This window comes from Rattus rattus, chromosome 15, assembly GCF_011064425.1.
Source record: "Rattus rattus isolate New Zealand chromosome 15, Rrattus_CSIRO_v1, whole genome shotgun sequence".
In the NCBI taxonomy this organism is placed as follows: Eukaryota; Metazoa; Chordata; class Mammalia; order Rodentia; family Muridae; genus Rattus; species Rattus rattus.
Genome location: NC_046168.1, coordinates 18,768,106 through 18,784,355, shown reverse-complemented (window position 1 = coordinate 18,784,355; position 16,250 = coordinate 18,768,106). Strand labels below are relative to the sequence as shown.

The window sequence follows — 16,250 nt, the reverse complement described above, 5'->3', positions numbered from 1 at the left end:
ATTTTATTCTAGTTTAACCAAAGATTTTTTATTTTTTGCCCTTTACGTAGACTTAGCCTTTTGTTTGTTTGTTTTGCTAGAAAGCTTTGCAATGTATTTCTTTATGATTCTCATGGAAACACTAGAAAGCTTCTCAGGTTCTCATCTTTGCTACATCTGTACCGTTGCAACATGTAACTTTTTAACTGTCCCTCTCTCAAGGGAGAGTTTTGAGAATATCCCATAGTGTCATTCTTGGCGGGAGTGAGCAGGGAGTCGACAAGCATGATTTACCATTTCTAGCATGGCCAGGCTAACCCGGACCCAGACACAGGGTCTCCAGCACCTGCTGCCAAGCAGCTCATGCAGGGCCAGTTGCCTTTCATGGAAGTGCGCTCAGATCCAGCAGCCTTCTCCAAACACATCATATCCTTAGATGGGTTTCTATTTTCAATCCCAGTACCTTCCAGGGTGGCAAGTTCAGTGTTTTCAATGTTTTACTTTTTAAACATTTTGATCCTCTGTTCCTAATAAAATTACTCTTTAAAACTTCAAGAGGATGAGCCCAAGACATAGCTCAGTAGTACAGGGTTTGCCTAGCATGTGCAAGGCTCTGGGTTCTATCCCCAGCAAGGGGAAGAAACAAATCAAAGAGGTGATCTGTTGTGTCAGCCTCTTAGCAAATGTTAAACCTAATGAAAACTCTGTACTGACTGTAAATGTCTTTCTGACATTTCTCATTGCTACCTGAATCTTCATCCTTCTGCCTTCCAAAGCTGAACAGCTTGGAGGGAAGGTGACAGCTTTTTCCTTTCCCTTGGATGTTGGCTGAAATTGGGCTGCGATCATACACTTGTATGTGGCCTCACACCCTCCATAACTATTCAGAATCAAGTTTGAGTCCTTACCTGCAGCTTCTGAAACCTTTGTCTCTAGGGATAGTGGTTTGATCTACTCTCAAACCCAGTTTCTGCATCTCTAGCCCAGGAAGCATCAGCCATCTGTGTCTCCACTAGGCACCCATGTTAGCTAAACCTAAGCATGGCTTAGCTGCTCCAGAAACTTGGATTTATCTGTGTCGCTCTTTACCCCTGGGAAGCATAAGGCATTAAGGTGTCCTCCGTCCGACTCTAGGGCTGTCGTTATCAGTCATGGCCTCGGCAGTTACCAGTCTGCCTCTTTGGCACTTGTGTGCTGTCTGTTGAAGCCTCATTGTAAAGACACACAACTCTGTCTCCCTATACGTCAGACCCTCACCCTTCTGGGACAACCTGAGAGAAAGGTACTGAACCCTCTTCTCTTCCTTCCTGCCCCTTGTCTCTATGAGGTCTCCGTTCCCCTGGACATATAGGGTAACCTCCCATTCTCTTCCATCTGCCTTGACCTCACCGTTTCTTTGCAGTGTTCTTGGTCAAGTACAAAAGAAATGAACAAAAAGCCTTCCATGGCATCCAGACCTGAGGCATGTCTCCAGAGATCGTCCTGGGCTTGGGGGTGGTAAGAGGTGCTATGTAGGCTCTCAAAGGAGAAACTCCATTTAATAGGCTTCATGGGACTAAAACAGCCTGGAGACTTTTCAAGGTCCCTCCCTTCCTAAATAAACAGGTCCCCTTCTCCCTTGAGCCCCCTGGACATACTTGGGAAAGTAGCATGTTGCAACACAGCCGTGCAGCTATTTCCCTCACAGGGTCGCATACCTACTCTGCAGAAGCAGATGCACAGTAGAGATAGCCCTGTTTTTACGTTCAGCCACCCCGTAGTTAAGCACTCCATGCCTGGAGCCTTGGGCGGCAGGTATTTTGTTCCAGCAGTCCTCCCACCCTGACCATTGTTGAAACCTGCTGAAGGGGAGGGTAGAGGTTGGCTCTCTAACCTTTAATGCAAGAACTGAGACCGAAACCATCCTTCCTGTGGCCCAGAGCTGACCAATATCATTGGAGGCCTCCTGGCCCTCCAGAGGTGACGTCTCACACTCTTACGTGAACAGTTCTCATTTGGGAACTGGGCACCTACAAGCTACTCTGGAAATAGGATACCATGGAGAGGTGATGGATAAGCCTACAGAGACAGCAACCAGTTGGAAAAGAAACTGTTAGTACCCAAATGTTATCCCAGCCCTCAGGACACTGAGGGTCGTGGGTTAAAGGCCAGCCTGTGCTACAGAGGAAGTTAGGAGACTACTTAGAAAAATCCTGTCTGTGAAACTAAAACAGTGTAAACAAAACAGACTGTTGGGGAATTAGGCTGGGATCCTAGCCTGTCCTGCCTGTCTGTGTTCTGGGTTTGATCGCATGCCTCATTGGTGTCCATAGAAGCAGACACAAACCGTGCGGCAGTCAAGAATAGAAGACCTCCTTAGGTGTGGCCTGGTCTTTCTCTCCTGTGCCTCCTTCTCTGCTTTCTCCTTGACCTTCTCCTCAGAAGGTCGGCATCAGTGGATCACCAGGCTTGCTTCTCACTCTCTGTCTGTCTTGATTTTGTTTCACTTTGATTCCTGTTCTGGTTACACACTCTTCTGTCACTCTTCATGTCAGACTTCGGTTCTGAGACTTTAGTCTAGGTGAGAAGGACCAGGGCTGTGCTGTGAGAGCCTTTCCCTTGTAACTATGCCATGCTGTAACTATGCCAGCTGACTGGGAGATACACAGAGCTCCACAACTATCAGAAATGGATTATTAATGCTTAACAAAAGAATATTGGTGGCTGGGGTGGTGGCTCAGCAGTTAAGAGCACCTGTTGCTCTTTCAGAGGACTTGGGTTCAGTTCCCAGCACCCACTGGTGGCTCAAAACTATCTCTAACTCCAGTTCCAGGGAATCCAATGCTCTCTTCTGATATACAAGGATACCAGGCATATATGGTAGACATATATACACACAGTTAAAACACTCATACAGATAAATAAATGAATGTAAAAAGTTAAAGAATTTTATTGACTTTTAAAATGCACATAGTCTTTTATTAACTTTAGACTAGATTTTTTTCTATTTAAACAAATTGTTTTAGTCAGAGTTTGTATTCCTGCACAAAACATCATGATCATGAAGCAAGTTGTCGAGAAAGGGTTTATTCAGTTTACACTTCTACACTGCTGTTCATCACCAAAGGAAGTCAGGACTGGAACTCAAGCAGGGCAGGAAGCAGGAGCTGATGCAGAGGCCATGGAGAGATGTTACTTACTGGCTTGCTTTCTTATAGAACCCAAGACTACCAGCCCAGGGATAGTACCACGAACAAGGGGCCCTCCCGCCTTGATCACTAATTGAGAAAATGCCTTTCAGCTGGGTCTTATGGAGGCATTTCCTCAAGGGAGGCTCCTTTCTCTGTGATAACTCCAGCTTGTGTCAAGTTGGCACACAAAACCAGCCAGTACACAAATCTTAGTAGAATTTTGCTAGACTACTACTACTACTACTACTACTACTACTACTACTACTACTACTACTACTACTACTACTACTACTACTACAGGTTGCATTAAAGTTCTCTAATAGAACAGAACTCATAGGATGAACTATATCCCCACCGCCCCCTCCCCAGGCTGGGATATCTCGGTTGTTTCTTCATGGAGAAACATGTATTTGAGGACCTAAAATAAATCTGAAGCAGTTGAGTTGGGAGGGTTAGGAGGACTGGCCTGATTCGCTGTGGTAGCCCACAGCTCTCGTGTTATTCCCACTAGGTGGCTTATCTGCTCCTGGACTCAGGCAGCCTCAAAGCAGCCGTTCAGAGGGTACTTGTCCGCAAGGTGTGGTCGGAGTTTCTCCCCAACTCTGGCTTGTGAGGTCTTTCAGGAGATAGCCTCATCTAGCCTCATCCCTGAGTAGAATGGCCCATCTCCTGACTTTCTCCCTGGGACTGGCAGCATCGCAGATGGCCCAGTTGGAGACTCGGTTCCTGCAGACCTGGCCTTTTCAGCAGGTAGCACTGGCTTCCTGTTGGATCCTTGCTCAGTGAGCACACACCATCACAGTGCAGTTTTCTTTAAGAGAGCCACCCTACCTCTGCCACCATAAGAGTGTTGTTTTGTGGTTCAAACAGCCATCCTCCCAGATGCCTTTGCACCCCAGGAACCCTGAGCATTGTAGAGGTGGAACCAGTCTCCTCCCATGACCCTCCACTGCCACCCACAAGCAACTTCCTGACAGCTGAAGGGAAAAGTGGGCACAGCTGTGTCCTAGCTCTGGAGGTAACAAATGTTGGCTTAGCTCCCCACATCCTGTGTTTATCTGTTGAGGCAGCCATAATAAAATACCATACAGCAGGCTGGACAGATGACTCCCTGTGTTGTTCTAGGTGACTTGAGTTCAATTCCCAGCACCCACACAGTGGCTCACAGCATCTGTAACTCCAGTTCCAGGGGATCTCGTGCCGTCTTCTTGTCTCCACAGGCAACAGCCTTGCACATAATACACAAACATACATGTAAGCTTACCATTCATACACATAAAAATAAATAAATATAATATTTAAAAAATAACATACCCCGTGGCTTAAACAACAGACATATGTCTTACAATTCTTGGTTGAGGCTGAGGAGTTCAAGATCAAGATTGATTCTGCCAGGGGCTTTCTTCGTGCCTTTCAGATAGCTTCTTTCTTGCTGTGTCCTGTAAGAACACCAATTCCAATGTAAGGATTCCATTCTTCCCACCTTATCTAAACCCTAATACCCCCAAAATCTCTGACCTATGATACTAGATTCTATCTCTTGGGAAATTAGGAGACCAGTGACTGATTTTGGGGGAAGGGATACAAACATTCAGTTTCAGAGCCTTGAATTCTAGACATGTGCTAACCCTGTGCTAACCACAAGGATGAGGGAGGCACAGGGTCTGCCTCTGAGAGGCACCCATGCCACTGGGAAAGCTGCAACCCAGAGTTCTGTGAGGATACCAGAACACCCCCAGTTCTCTGTTCTCTTTGGTGTCTGCACCTGCTTGTCACTCATCCCTTTTAAGGGCATGTGCCCTTTCTTTTCTCTTACTTAGGAGGCCCCATCTTGTCCTGCAGCGGGCAGCTGTATGATGGTTAAGCATACAGAAAACATGGAGGTACTCTAGTCCGAAGGGTGCAGGGAATTTGAATAGTGAGGAAGGCCCTAGGAAGATCCATGATCCTAAGGGCTGACACACCAGCCACACTGAATGTCCTCATCAGCCTGACTCCTCAGCCTGGGTATTCACTGCTATAGGCACATATACACTGAGCCAACTAAGACATGTACTAACACCTCACAGCACATAAGAAAGGAACTCTAAAAGGCTGGGGACACGAAAAAAATTCCTATTGAAGGAAAATCAATATTATTTTGTAGTGTGTCTGACTTGTGAAGTTCCATTAATGACCTTGGAGGCTACTGAGTACCTAAGCCTTGATTTATCTCTCTCTTCCCCAAACTCTATCCCCTGTGCTGATTGGCAGCCAGTTCTTCCCTGAGCTGAATCTGGGCCATTTGTTTGCTCTTACCTCTAAATAAGGAGTGAAGCCCTAGATGACACATTAATCTTCTGATTTTCCTTGTTTTATCACCAAGAAAACAGCTGCAGATGGTAAAAGGCAGGAGATCATTGTTCTGGATTCCAAGAGGAGCAACGCCATCAACATTGGCCTGACCGTACTGCCCCCTCCAAGGACGATTAAGATAGCCATTTTGAACTTTGATGAGTATGCCTTAAACAAAGAAGGGATCGAGGTAAGGCAAATTCTTTGAAGAATCACTAGTGTTATGAAATGTGCATTGCTTTGTGGCATTAAGTAGAACTTTGGTGGTTTGCAATATTCTTTAGTCAACTTGACTCTATTATTGATTTTTAGATGTTTATTCTGGGCTGGGGTGACAAGTCACGCTGCCTGTGAAGTTCAGAGATCTCGGCTCATTTATGGACTTCAACTTTAACCAAATATTGCTTATTTCAGAAAAAGATCATCCTGCCTAGGTCTCCTTCTATGTCATGTTACATATGTCTAGGAAGACCTATGAATTGTATGTACTCTTTGATTAGGTGCTGAAGTCCACATAAAGGACATAGTTTTGATCCTAAAAAAATATGATTTGGGGCCAGAGATAAGGCTCACATACCATGCACAAATCCCTGGTTTGATCCCTAGGACCACCAACAGTGGGTGTGATGGTACTGACCTGCAGTCTCTGTGGTTGGCAAGTAGAGGTAGAAGGATCAGAAGTACAAGGTCATCCTCACACATTGGGTTAATGCCAGCTTGAGCTACATGAGACCTGTATTAAAAAGAAAAAAATAAGCCAGAGATGATGATGATAATGATGATGATGATGATGATGATGATGATGATGATGATGTTGTTGTTGTTGCTGGATCATCTGAAGACCAGAACAAGTCAGCTAAGGCTTTCATGCTTGCTGAACTGTTAAAGGTAGAGGAAGATGAAAGGTAGATCACACAGTAGAGAATAATTCTCTGTTTGTGATTCATATTTAACCTTAAATCTGCATTTCTATCCTTCCTTAGATCATTCAGTTTCCAGATAAAAGACATATAACTTTTATATTTATAATAAGCCTTTATAGCATTAGAACCAGGAAGCTACCTATCTTCTTAGCTATTAAAATCTACTTCCCCATCATTAACCCTGAATCACAACTTGGTATGGTCCATCTGGGCTGCTCTTAATTCCAATTGGTCAGCCTTTATGATAATTTTTTTTATAACTCATCTACCCCACAGTGTCTCTCTCCATCTCTCTCTCCTCCTTGTCCCCTGCCTCTGATCCCAAGCCTGAGAACCCAAAACCCACCTATCTTCTGCCCAGCTAGAGGCTATACGCATCTTTCTTCATCAATCAGGGATAATTTGGGGGGCAAGGTAACATAGTGTCACTTGGGTCTATGTGCACATTCTCTTGTCCCTGGGAAGAACCAGCCTCCATGGTGAACACCATGCCAATGGCACAGTTGATAAGGCACACCAGATATGGAAGACAAAATTACTGCTCATCTCTCTGTGTCTCCCTACTCTCATCCCACATTATATGCCAGCAAGAGCCACATATGTTTATATTTAACTTTACTAAATTTTTCATATTTGATCTTTAAAAAATTCCCCCTTTATTGTCTAAATAAAAAGGCTTTATCTCTTTTAGAAATAAACAATATGTAGTAGGAACAATTAGGAAATAATTATTCTATCTTGGTGAATTTCGAGTTCTATATCTAAATCAATTTCTATTTTGTTTCCCATTCTAATTTGTAATATTAATATAAAAACATCTTCTTAGGCTTAGAATATCTTCTTAAATCCTAAGCAATTTAATCTTATAGTAAGATTATGACTATTTAGTCCTTAATTCCATCAGAGACCTTAGAAGGAATAAATATTATTTGAGTATGCAGGAAGTGCTGGGATGCAGCTTCCAACAATTATAGAAGTGATAGAGAGAGTTGACAATCTGGACAGTACTTAGTATTCTCTATAATGTTGGAGCATCTATCTTCAAGCTCCTCTTCCAGGATATCTGACAGACCTTACAAGAAGCAGTAATATGAAGGGCTTGTTTACCTTGTTTTGGCAGAGTTTGGCAATCAACTATTCTGCATCTATTTGTCATTTCTTGATAGCATTTTGTCTGCAGATGAATTTAGGGATTTTTTTTTTTGCTGAGTGTCAAGTTTGCTATAATTGAAGCAATTCCATATGGGGCTTTTGATGCTCATCATCTTCTTAAAAGTCTAATGGAGTGTTGCCAGGAGTTGACATGTCTTAATGTCAAAAATATCTTAAATTAATAACATTATGGTTAAATGTCATATTCTGTGAGTCTCTGAGATTTTTGAAGACCATTTATTCATAGCATATCTGAATTGTCAAATGTTGCCTGTCTCCAGCTATCTGTTATCTAACTAACACAGGATATATGTTTCTGTGATAATTCAGATTAGTATCAAACATGACTATGAGTTTGATTGACTATTAACTTGTACTACTTATCCTAAATGGTTTGTAATAGCAGTTATTAAAAGGATTGTGATTAAACATATTATTAAAGGAGTTGCATAGGTATAATACTTTTGTAAGAGTTGAAACAGAAATATTATGTTTTAACAAATTAACATCAAATTTTGTATCAATATACAAAGATTTATATTAATGAAAACCTTAAATTTGCATCATTATACAAAATTAGGTACCAGTGTAACAAAATATAACCTCAATTCTATTTCAAAATATAAATAATCTCTACCAATGTAAGATTATGACTATAAGATGTTTTCTGGTTTAAGAGCAGATTCAGTAATCTACCCCTATTTGTCCAATTTTTATAATATATCTATATCCCCCGTTTCTTCTCCTCTTTCCACCTCTATCTTTCTCTTAATGGTCCCCCACCTCCAACCCCAAGTATGGGAACCCCAAAACTGTACTCATCATCTGCCTAACCATAGGCTGTAGGTACCTTTATTCACCAATAGGGGATAACTTGGGGGACGGCAAGGTTACATATCATCCCTTGGGTCTATGTGGGGATTATCTTGTCCATGTGGGCAATTAGGCCTTGGGGGACAATATTTAGCATTACAATACATAGCAAAAGGCCAAATCTCAACATTTCTCCTGCTATGAATCAATTCCTGTCCCTCCACATGATCATGCTCTCCTGCCTCTGTGCGATAGTGCCAGATCATACCAGGTGAAACCTCTTATCATAATGATGGAAAAGGGGAAGAGCTACTAGACAACCTACAGATTTGCACCCATGGGTAATGTAACCTGGAGATATCTGGGTAAGGTTGAGGAGTCTAGAGACACAGTGATACTGGGTGTTCTATTCTTCTATCTAAGCCTTCTACATCTAAGGTTTGTTCATACACAGTCTTGTTTGCATAACTTGGACATAGAACCAGTGAAGCCTGACTCTTAAGAGCACCAGCCTTTGGTAGAGAAGTCCCCAGAGAGGAAGACTTGGCCACAGTACTAGGTGCACCTTGAGCCATGGGTAGAGGAGAGGGCAGTGAGCACACAGTATGTGCAAGATTTGGAGCCCAATATGCCAGGTATATGTTTGTGGTTTGGGAAGAAGAGACAGTTGCAAGAAAAACTATCCACTGAAACAAGTACTAGGTTGAACATACAGTGCCCGTGCCAAGTTCATGTTAATGCAGGAGGTGACCTCACTTGGAAAGGCAGTCCCATTAAAATGGGCCATCAGTTTTCTGGCTTGTATTCTAATAAGAGGAGGGATATTTAGACACAGACAGATAAGAGTGCCACTTGAATCAGAGGACACACTCGGAGATTCATGGAATGGAAAGCCACATGATATTGGGGCAGAAATGAGAGGGACATGCTTACAAACCAAGGGATGCCAAGGATCATGTTGAACATTAGGAGCTAAGAGACAAGGGAATGCGCTCCTCTTCAGCCTTCAAAGAGAAAGCCTCCTACAATGTTGATTTTGGATGTCATGAGAGAATAAATGTAGGCTGTTTAAAGCCACTTGATTTGAGCAACATTGTTACGACAGCAGCAATAGGACATATAACTAATACACTAAATACCATCTCCCACTCTGACCCACAACCAGAAATGTCTCCGTACACTGTTAACTTCCCCTAGAGTAAAAGCAAGCTGAGAACTCCTGATGGAACTACCTCCATGTCTGAGGACTGACTATCCTTCAGCTGATCTCACATAGCTGTGAAGACCATGGAGCAAGCCCTCATGTAGGATGTGCAATGCAGTACACTCTGTCATCTCCCTTCATGACCGCTGACCCCAGTGCCTGAGTGGCATAGAAGATATGTACTCATGTGCTGGGAAGGGCCCAGGGCATGTTCTGGACTCCTGTCATTCAAGAGTTAAAATGAGACAAAGAAGAAAAACCAATTGTCAACTTCCAGACCTTTGCTAATAAGATTTGCAGTTAATGCGCACAGGCCTTCAGCCAGACCCTCTGCTTCCTGGATACACACATTATGTCATGGCATCTCAGCGTCATGGGGCCGTTGGAAAGCTCTGTGCTACAAAACACAATTAGGATGTATTAAATGACATCCTGTGCCATTGCCTAGCAACTCAGGGTATGAATCTGGATTTGTCATACCAATTAACTCTATTAAGGAAATGGTTTTCAGAAGAGTATTCGGCTGTAGGAAGTTATTTTAGAATCATCTCGAGGGAACATCGATAATATTTTTCCAGTAAAATGCTTGAAATGATCACAAATGGAAATGGGAAAACATACTCCCTTCCCCCCTTTGCTATTACGATTCTTAGAACGTAGTCCGTTTAAAAGGCAGTATAGCACAGTGGTCTTTAATGACGTTTAATTTGGCTCTCTTTGACTGTCAGACCCAGCATCACCCTAGAGGCAGAAATTTCCTTTAACCATTTGTGCCACAGTATCATTTTAAGAAGTTTGTATTCCCGAATGCCTGTCCTTAGCTGGCTTCCTGGGTGCTGGACGTAGGCGAGTCTTCTCACGGAGCGACATGGCTGGCTCAGGGAACTAGAATGGTCTGAAGACGAGACAGCTGTTCTGTTTGTAGCGTTTGCATTCACAGATGAGCGTCAGTGGAAGACGGAGCTACTGCTGTGACGTGAGGGGCAGCCCCTAGCAGTTCTCCGACTCTGCATGGGAAAGCCTCAAGAAATCATTCCATCTGTGCTGGACACAATCATCTCTTGCACCAATGTGTCTCCTCAGAGTGCGCAAGAGATGGGAAGAGATAGCACCAGGATCCTTCCATGGCTTAGTTAAGTTGCTTCAGGAAAGCGCATGGATAGAAAGCCATTTTCTCAGAATAATGCAAACTGTTTACAAACTACTCCTGGCCAAACTTTCCCAAGCCCCTGCTGCCACACCCATGTCCTTCTAGTATATTCTTCATCACCATGGCTAGGGTTTAGTCAAAATGAACAAGTAAAATCCTTAACACCGTGATTCATCTGCAGGTAAATGAAATGGCCAAACTCAACCTACCATTTATAGGTCCAAAATAAAGGTACATTTGCATTGTTTGGGGGGGGGGCGCAGAATGGTAGCTTCCGGTATGGAAACAAGTATGATTATTGTCGTAATTCTGAAACACTGTTTAGAACAGGGGTTCCCAACCTGTGGGTCATGATCCCTGACGAATCCTATCTCTAAAAAAATATTTAAACATTACAATTCATAATAGCAGCAAAATTACAGTTATGAAGTAGCAATAAAAGTGATTTTGTGGTTAGGGGGCTATCTTCACAACGCGAGAAAGTGTGTTAAAGGGTCATAGCATTAGAAAGGTTGAGAGCCACTGATCTAGGAAGAGAGTAAAGAAAAATTCAGATTACTGCATTTTGGTCTTGTTGGACGTTCCTTTCCCTACAAAACCAAGTGGTGACTCAAAAAAAGAGTCATCAAGGAACCTACTAATGTGACCAGAGTCTGACTTAAACCTTGCCTTCTGTTCATCTGTATCATTTCTGGTGGAAGAAGGGACTAGCAACGCACAGGAGGTGGCACTGCTCTACTGTCCCACTGTCCTATAGCTGTCCTTAGACAGTGATAGAAAGGAAGGGGAGATCAATTAGCAGATCATAGGCCCAGAATCCTCAGTGGCAGAGAAGTGGTTCCAATTAGAGAAGTACATAGCAAAGGAGAAATGTTCAGTTCCTTCAGAGGGACAAAGCAACAAAGCGTGCAGGAACATGTCTCCTGGAGATTAGAAACGGTGCTGGCAAGCCTTTGTTTTGAAATTCCTGTTGTGCCTAGAACAATTTAAGCATTATGAAAATTAAAGTGCACTTTCTTTTGCTAAAGATTTCGATTCCAACTGTAGATGTTTTTAGAGCGTTATCTGTTTGAATTGTTTGGATTTTTTTTTTTAATCTACACTGTCTTTGTGGACAGGGTGACCTCCAGAATTCTGGCTAATTCTCTCCTGATACTCAAATTCTGCCCACATAGTCTCACCCTGGAGTCACGCTAAGTAACAGCCTCTGCTCTGTAGCGTCCTGATGTTACCGCAGAGGACTGTTTGGTTCTGGGGATGTACCACAATGTGTTTACCTATTTATCCACTAAAAGTTTTAACTTGACACAGATTGGGGCTATTACAAATAAAGAAACTGCAAATATTTTAATGGTTTCCAGTGAATGTGTTTTCACTTTTCTGGAGTACATACCCAGGAATGGAATGGCAAGGTTGCAGGACAGCCTCTCTGCTGATAAGTTTCAGCTTATGTTTTCATTCTTGTTACAGTGAAGGAAATTAGCTAGGATAGAGTTTACCTTATCCGCTGCTGCTTGTGGAAATATTTTTCCTACCATGGGCCACAAAGGTTTTCTCTTGTTTCTTTCCAAATTTTTTATGGTATTACATTTTACTTTTAAAGTCATGATCCATCTTGAGTTTCTTTATGTATAGAGGAGCATTAAGTTGAGAGTATTTTGTTTTGTTTTAAATAGAGAATCTAGTTGTTTCAAGACTACTTGTTATAAATCGCATCCTTTCTCTGTTGAATGGTCTTTCACTTTTGTCTAATGGAACATGTTTGTGTACCCTTTTCTATAGTGTTCTGTTCTTCTGTTGAGATAAATATTGATATAAATGTATGCACAAAACCTACTCTATTATTACATAGTAACAGTGAGCAAATTTTAAAGTATTATTTATGATGAAATATACAAGTCATAACTATAATAAATAATGTATACGTTGTATGTGATGGAAATTAGAAAAATATGTATAATCTATAAATTTAACTCAGTTCCAGCTAAAAGACCAATATGATTTTGTATAGAGACAGACAAGCTGGTTCTAGAAGCTATATACTAAGGAAGAAGAAATGGAAAGTTCATGGTGAACTGAAGTATCACTCTCCCAACTTGAAGAACTATAGAATCATAGTCATTAGAATAGTTATAAGTTATATATATAATTATATATATACTTTTACATTTGATTATTGTTTCTATGTAATAATAAAGTAGGTTTTATGTACTGGCCATATATCATGAAATATGATTAAACTCAGTTCTGTGGTTTAGAAACATTGTTGCTGTTACTCATAGTTCTTCACATGGACCATCATAGCTTCTATGAACAACTGAACCTTTCTTGTCTTCTCTCTCTCTCTCTCTCTCTCTCTCTCTCTCTCTCTCTCTCTCTCTCTCTCTGATATATGTGTGTGTATAGGATGGGTAGAAAGGGTTTCCAGGCACTGTTTAAGTAGGAATGATAAGGATAGACTAATTTTTCTCTGTTATAAAAATAAAATGAATTAGGCATTTGAGCTGTAGGTAGAATCAATTAGATTCTAACACCCATGGTCGTCTTTGCACTCCACAATTGGTTTTTCCAGAAGCAAATAGAAATAGAAAGCTATCCTGTTCTCATCACTGAGAAGTATGTACACAGTATTGTACATTGTATTGAGTTCTTCCTCCATCAGACCTGGGTTTGATATTGAAGCATTGCTTCTCTATGGGTTTTGGTTAACATTTGCAATTAATGCATAAAAGCCAATCTGACTTCTTCCCGAAGGTTTCATTTTTGCAATCCATTTATAAGATGTGCCACAAAGCACATGTTCTGGGCATGCCACTGTATCTCCCAGGGAGCAGGAAGCCATTCTCCAATATTCTGTCCTTTCCTTCTCACTTATTATCCCTGTCCTTGCCTGGAACGCCCTTTATGCACAAGGCTTAGGAGTCCTGGAGCAGGATGTTTAATGTTCACTGGTTATAATAATATAACACCTGCCTATTATTAAAAACAGAATGATATTAACCACCTGCTTGGAAAAATTGTAACAGAAATTTGAAAACATTGCAGGAGCGGAGTCCATTACTAACAAAGAATTATTACATCTTCCTATTTTTCTAGAAAATTCTGACCATGATTCCAACTGAAGAGGAGAAGCAGAAAATCCAGGAGGCTCAGCTGGCCAACCCAGAAGTACCCCTGGGCAGTGCAGAACAGTTCCTTCTCACCCTCTCTTCCATCAGCGAGCTTTCAGCTCGGCTGCACCTGTGGGCATTCAAAATGGATTATGAAACCACAGAAAAGGTAGGCAGGTCATTCATGGGGGCCATCCCACTTGCCTGTGCTGTCCAGTGTTTTTTTACAGCTGGTTAATGCCAAGCTTGTGAAGCCTTGTCCTTGACACAGAGTTTGGAGGGTGAGCTGATGGTCACTGTGTTCTGGCTTACACTGGGTGGTGTGCATTGCATCTGTGCTAGGTGGCGAGTGCCTTCCTGACACCGGCCTCATAAATGACTTTTTGTGATCAAAATTTTCCAGGCTGTATTTTCATGGTGGAAAATAGAGAAAAGCACAATGTGCGGGAAATCTATCACCCTTCCACCTGTTGATGATAACACAAACTTGGCACTGGCCATGGCAGTTGGCAGCTGCATGGGTACCTTTTAGAGGATGGCAGTAGCTACCTTTTGAATTGTGCAGCCAAAGGTCTGTGGCAGGAACTACGTATGGGAGGAGAGTTTTGCTCAGGGCTCACAATTTCAGAGGGAAAAGCCCTTCAGGAAGGGAGAGTCAAGATGGTGAATGGAACAGCTCCATCCATGGTAGCTGCAGCAGCTTGAGGCTGCAGACAGAAAATTGACTTATAGGGGACTTATAAGAAGCAATAGATAGTATATGTCTCTGTGCTCCTACAGTGAGTCAGGTATACATTCAGACAGACAGACAGACAGACACACACACACACACACACACACACACACACACAGAGGTTGAGGGAGGATTTAGATGAGACAGGTACTGGACGTTACTCTTAAACAGCAAGTGGAAGGCACAGCACCCTTCCTACACTGGGTTATGGTATGTAACTTCCCTAGGAAGCTTTAAACAAACATCTCTCCACCCTGGGTAGTAACAGAAGACCAAAGAAAGATTTCCACTCAAGTCTAATTCAGTGAACCAGAATTTACCAGGGTTACTCACATGAGGGTGGGTCAGCGGTTACTTACAAGAACACAGCAAGCTCACACAGATTTATAGAACCATGGGTGTTCCTGAAGTGCCCTGCCCAACATCAACATGCAGGAAGCTGGAGGAGCGTCTTTTTCTCTAGATGTTGTTACTTCTTATGTAGCTTGGGGAGGGGTCTTGTGAGTCTTGTGTTTAAGGACATTCCTGAGACTTGTAAATGTTGGTAACTTCCCGAGTCCCCCTCTTAGCAGTAGTACTTGGATTTGGAAGATGTTACACAACAGGTCAGTGGACATGCTCTTGTAGGCTAAACATGGCCCAGTAGGAATAGATGGTGAACTGGAGGGGTCTTAGTACCAGAGAAGATGAAGACTGGAGCCTAGAAGGGTTAACAGGTGCTGTACTGGATATGCTATACAATAGGGAGTTTGGGAGACTTGAGGGAAATTTTCAGGGTGAGCATTTCTAATAAAAAAAAATATCTAAAACCTGAATGCACAAAAATCCAAAACTGTTTGAGGGCCAAAATGATACTGCAGTGAACATTTCATACCTGACTCATGTGACAAGACACAATGAAGTAGAAGTACACTAAAAGTATTTTTAAAATATTGCCTGAAATTACCTTCGGGCTTGGTTGTAATGAGTGTGTTATGATTCCTGCGTGAGTTTCATCCTTATACTTGATGGTCTTATTAGGTATATTCAAATATTTCAAAATATGAGACATGTCTGAGTCCTATGTATTTTGGATAAGGGATTTTATTTGATCCATTTTACGTCTGAACTCTTGGAATCAAGCGGAAATAAAGACACGTAAGACTGCTGGGTGACTGTCATAACTCAGTTGTGAACCATCTGGCATGATTAGGTGATTCTAGCAAAGTAAGATGGCGCTGAGGATGATGCGTGACTAGCTGTGGTTGAGGACTGGCAAGGCAGGGCTGCTGGAGAGACTAAGGTTGACCATCCTGGTGTGGGGATCCAGGCAATGAAAACTTCCTAGGTAAAGGCCAGCGAGGCTGCAGGGCAGGCTAAGTGTCTGAGGGGTGACAGAAATAAGAACCGTGTCTGATCCAAAGCCTATAGGCTTCATGGATAATCTGGAGCTCTGTGTGTGTGTGTGTGTGTGTGTGTGTGTGTGTGTGTGTGTGTGTTAATGTGGTTCTTGAGTATAAACTTTGTAGATAACAGTGCCATGTCATAATGTCAAAAGATTGACTATTACTACATAAGTAACTCAGGCTAAGAGGTGACCCTCATGGAGTACCTGTGGTCCATAGACTGTGAGGACTCAAATCTGCCTGCAAAGTGCGTGCATGCATACGTACATGTGTGCGTGCGTGTGTGCGTGAGTACAG

The 16,250-nt window shown here is 42.3% G+C and overlaps 1 protein-coding gene across 1 annotated transcript in view; it reads left to right on the top strand.

The window, feature by feature from the left end:
- Fhod3 (formin homology 2 domain containing 3) overlaps window positions 1-16,250 on the top strand; it is a 235,943-nt gene that overhangs the window by 198,497 nt on the left and 21,196 nt on the right. Inside the window, exons 14-15 of the mRNA XM_032885556.1 lie at window positions 5,515-5,673; window positions 13,822-14,004. Of these exons, the coding sequence (XP_032741447.1) occupies window positions 5,515-5,673; window positions 13,822-14,004 (342 nt within the window). The remainder of the gene's footprint in view (window positions 1-5,514; window positions 5,674-13,821; window positions 14,005-16,250) is intronic.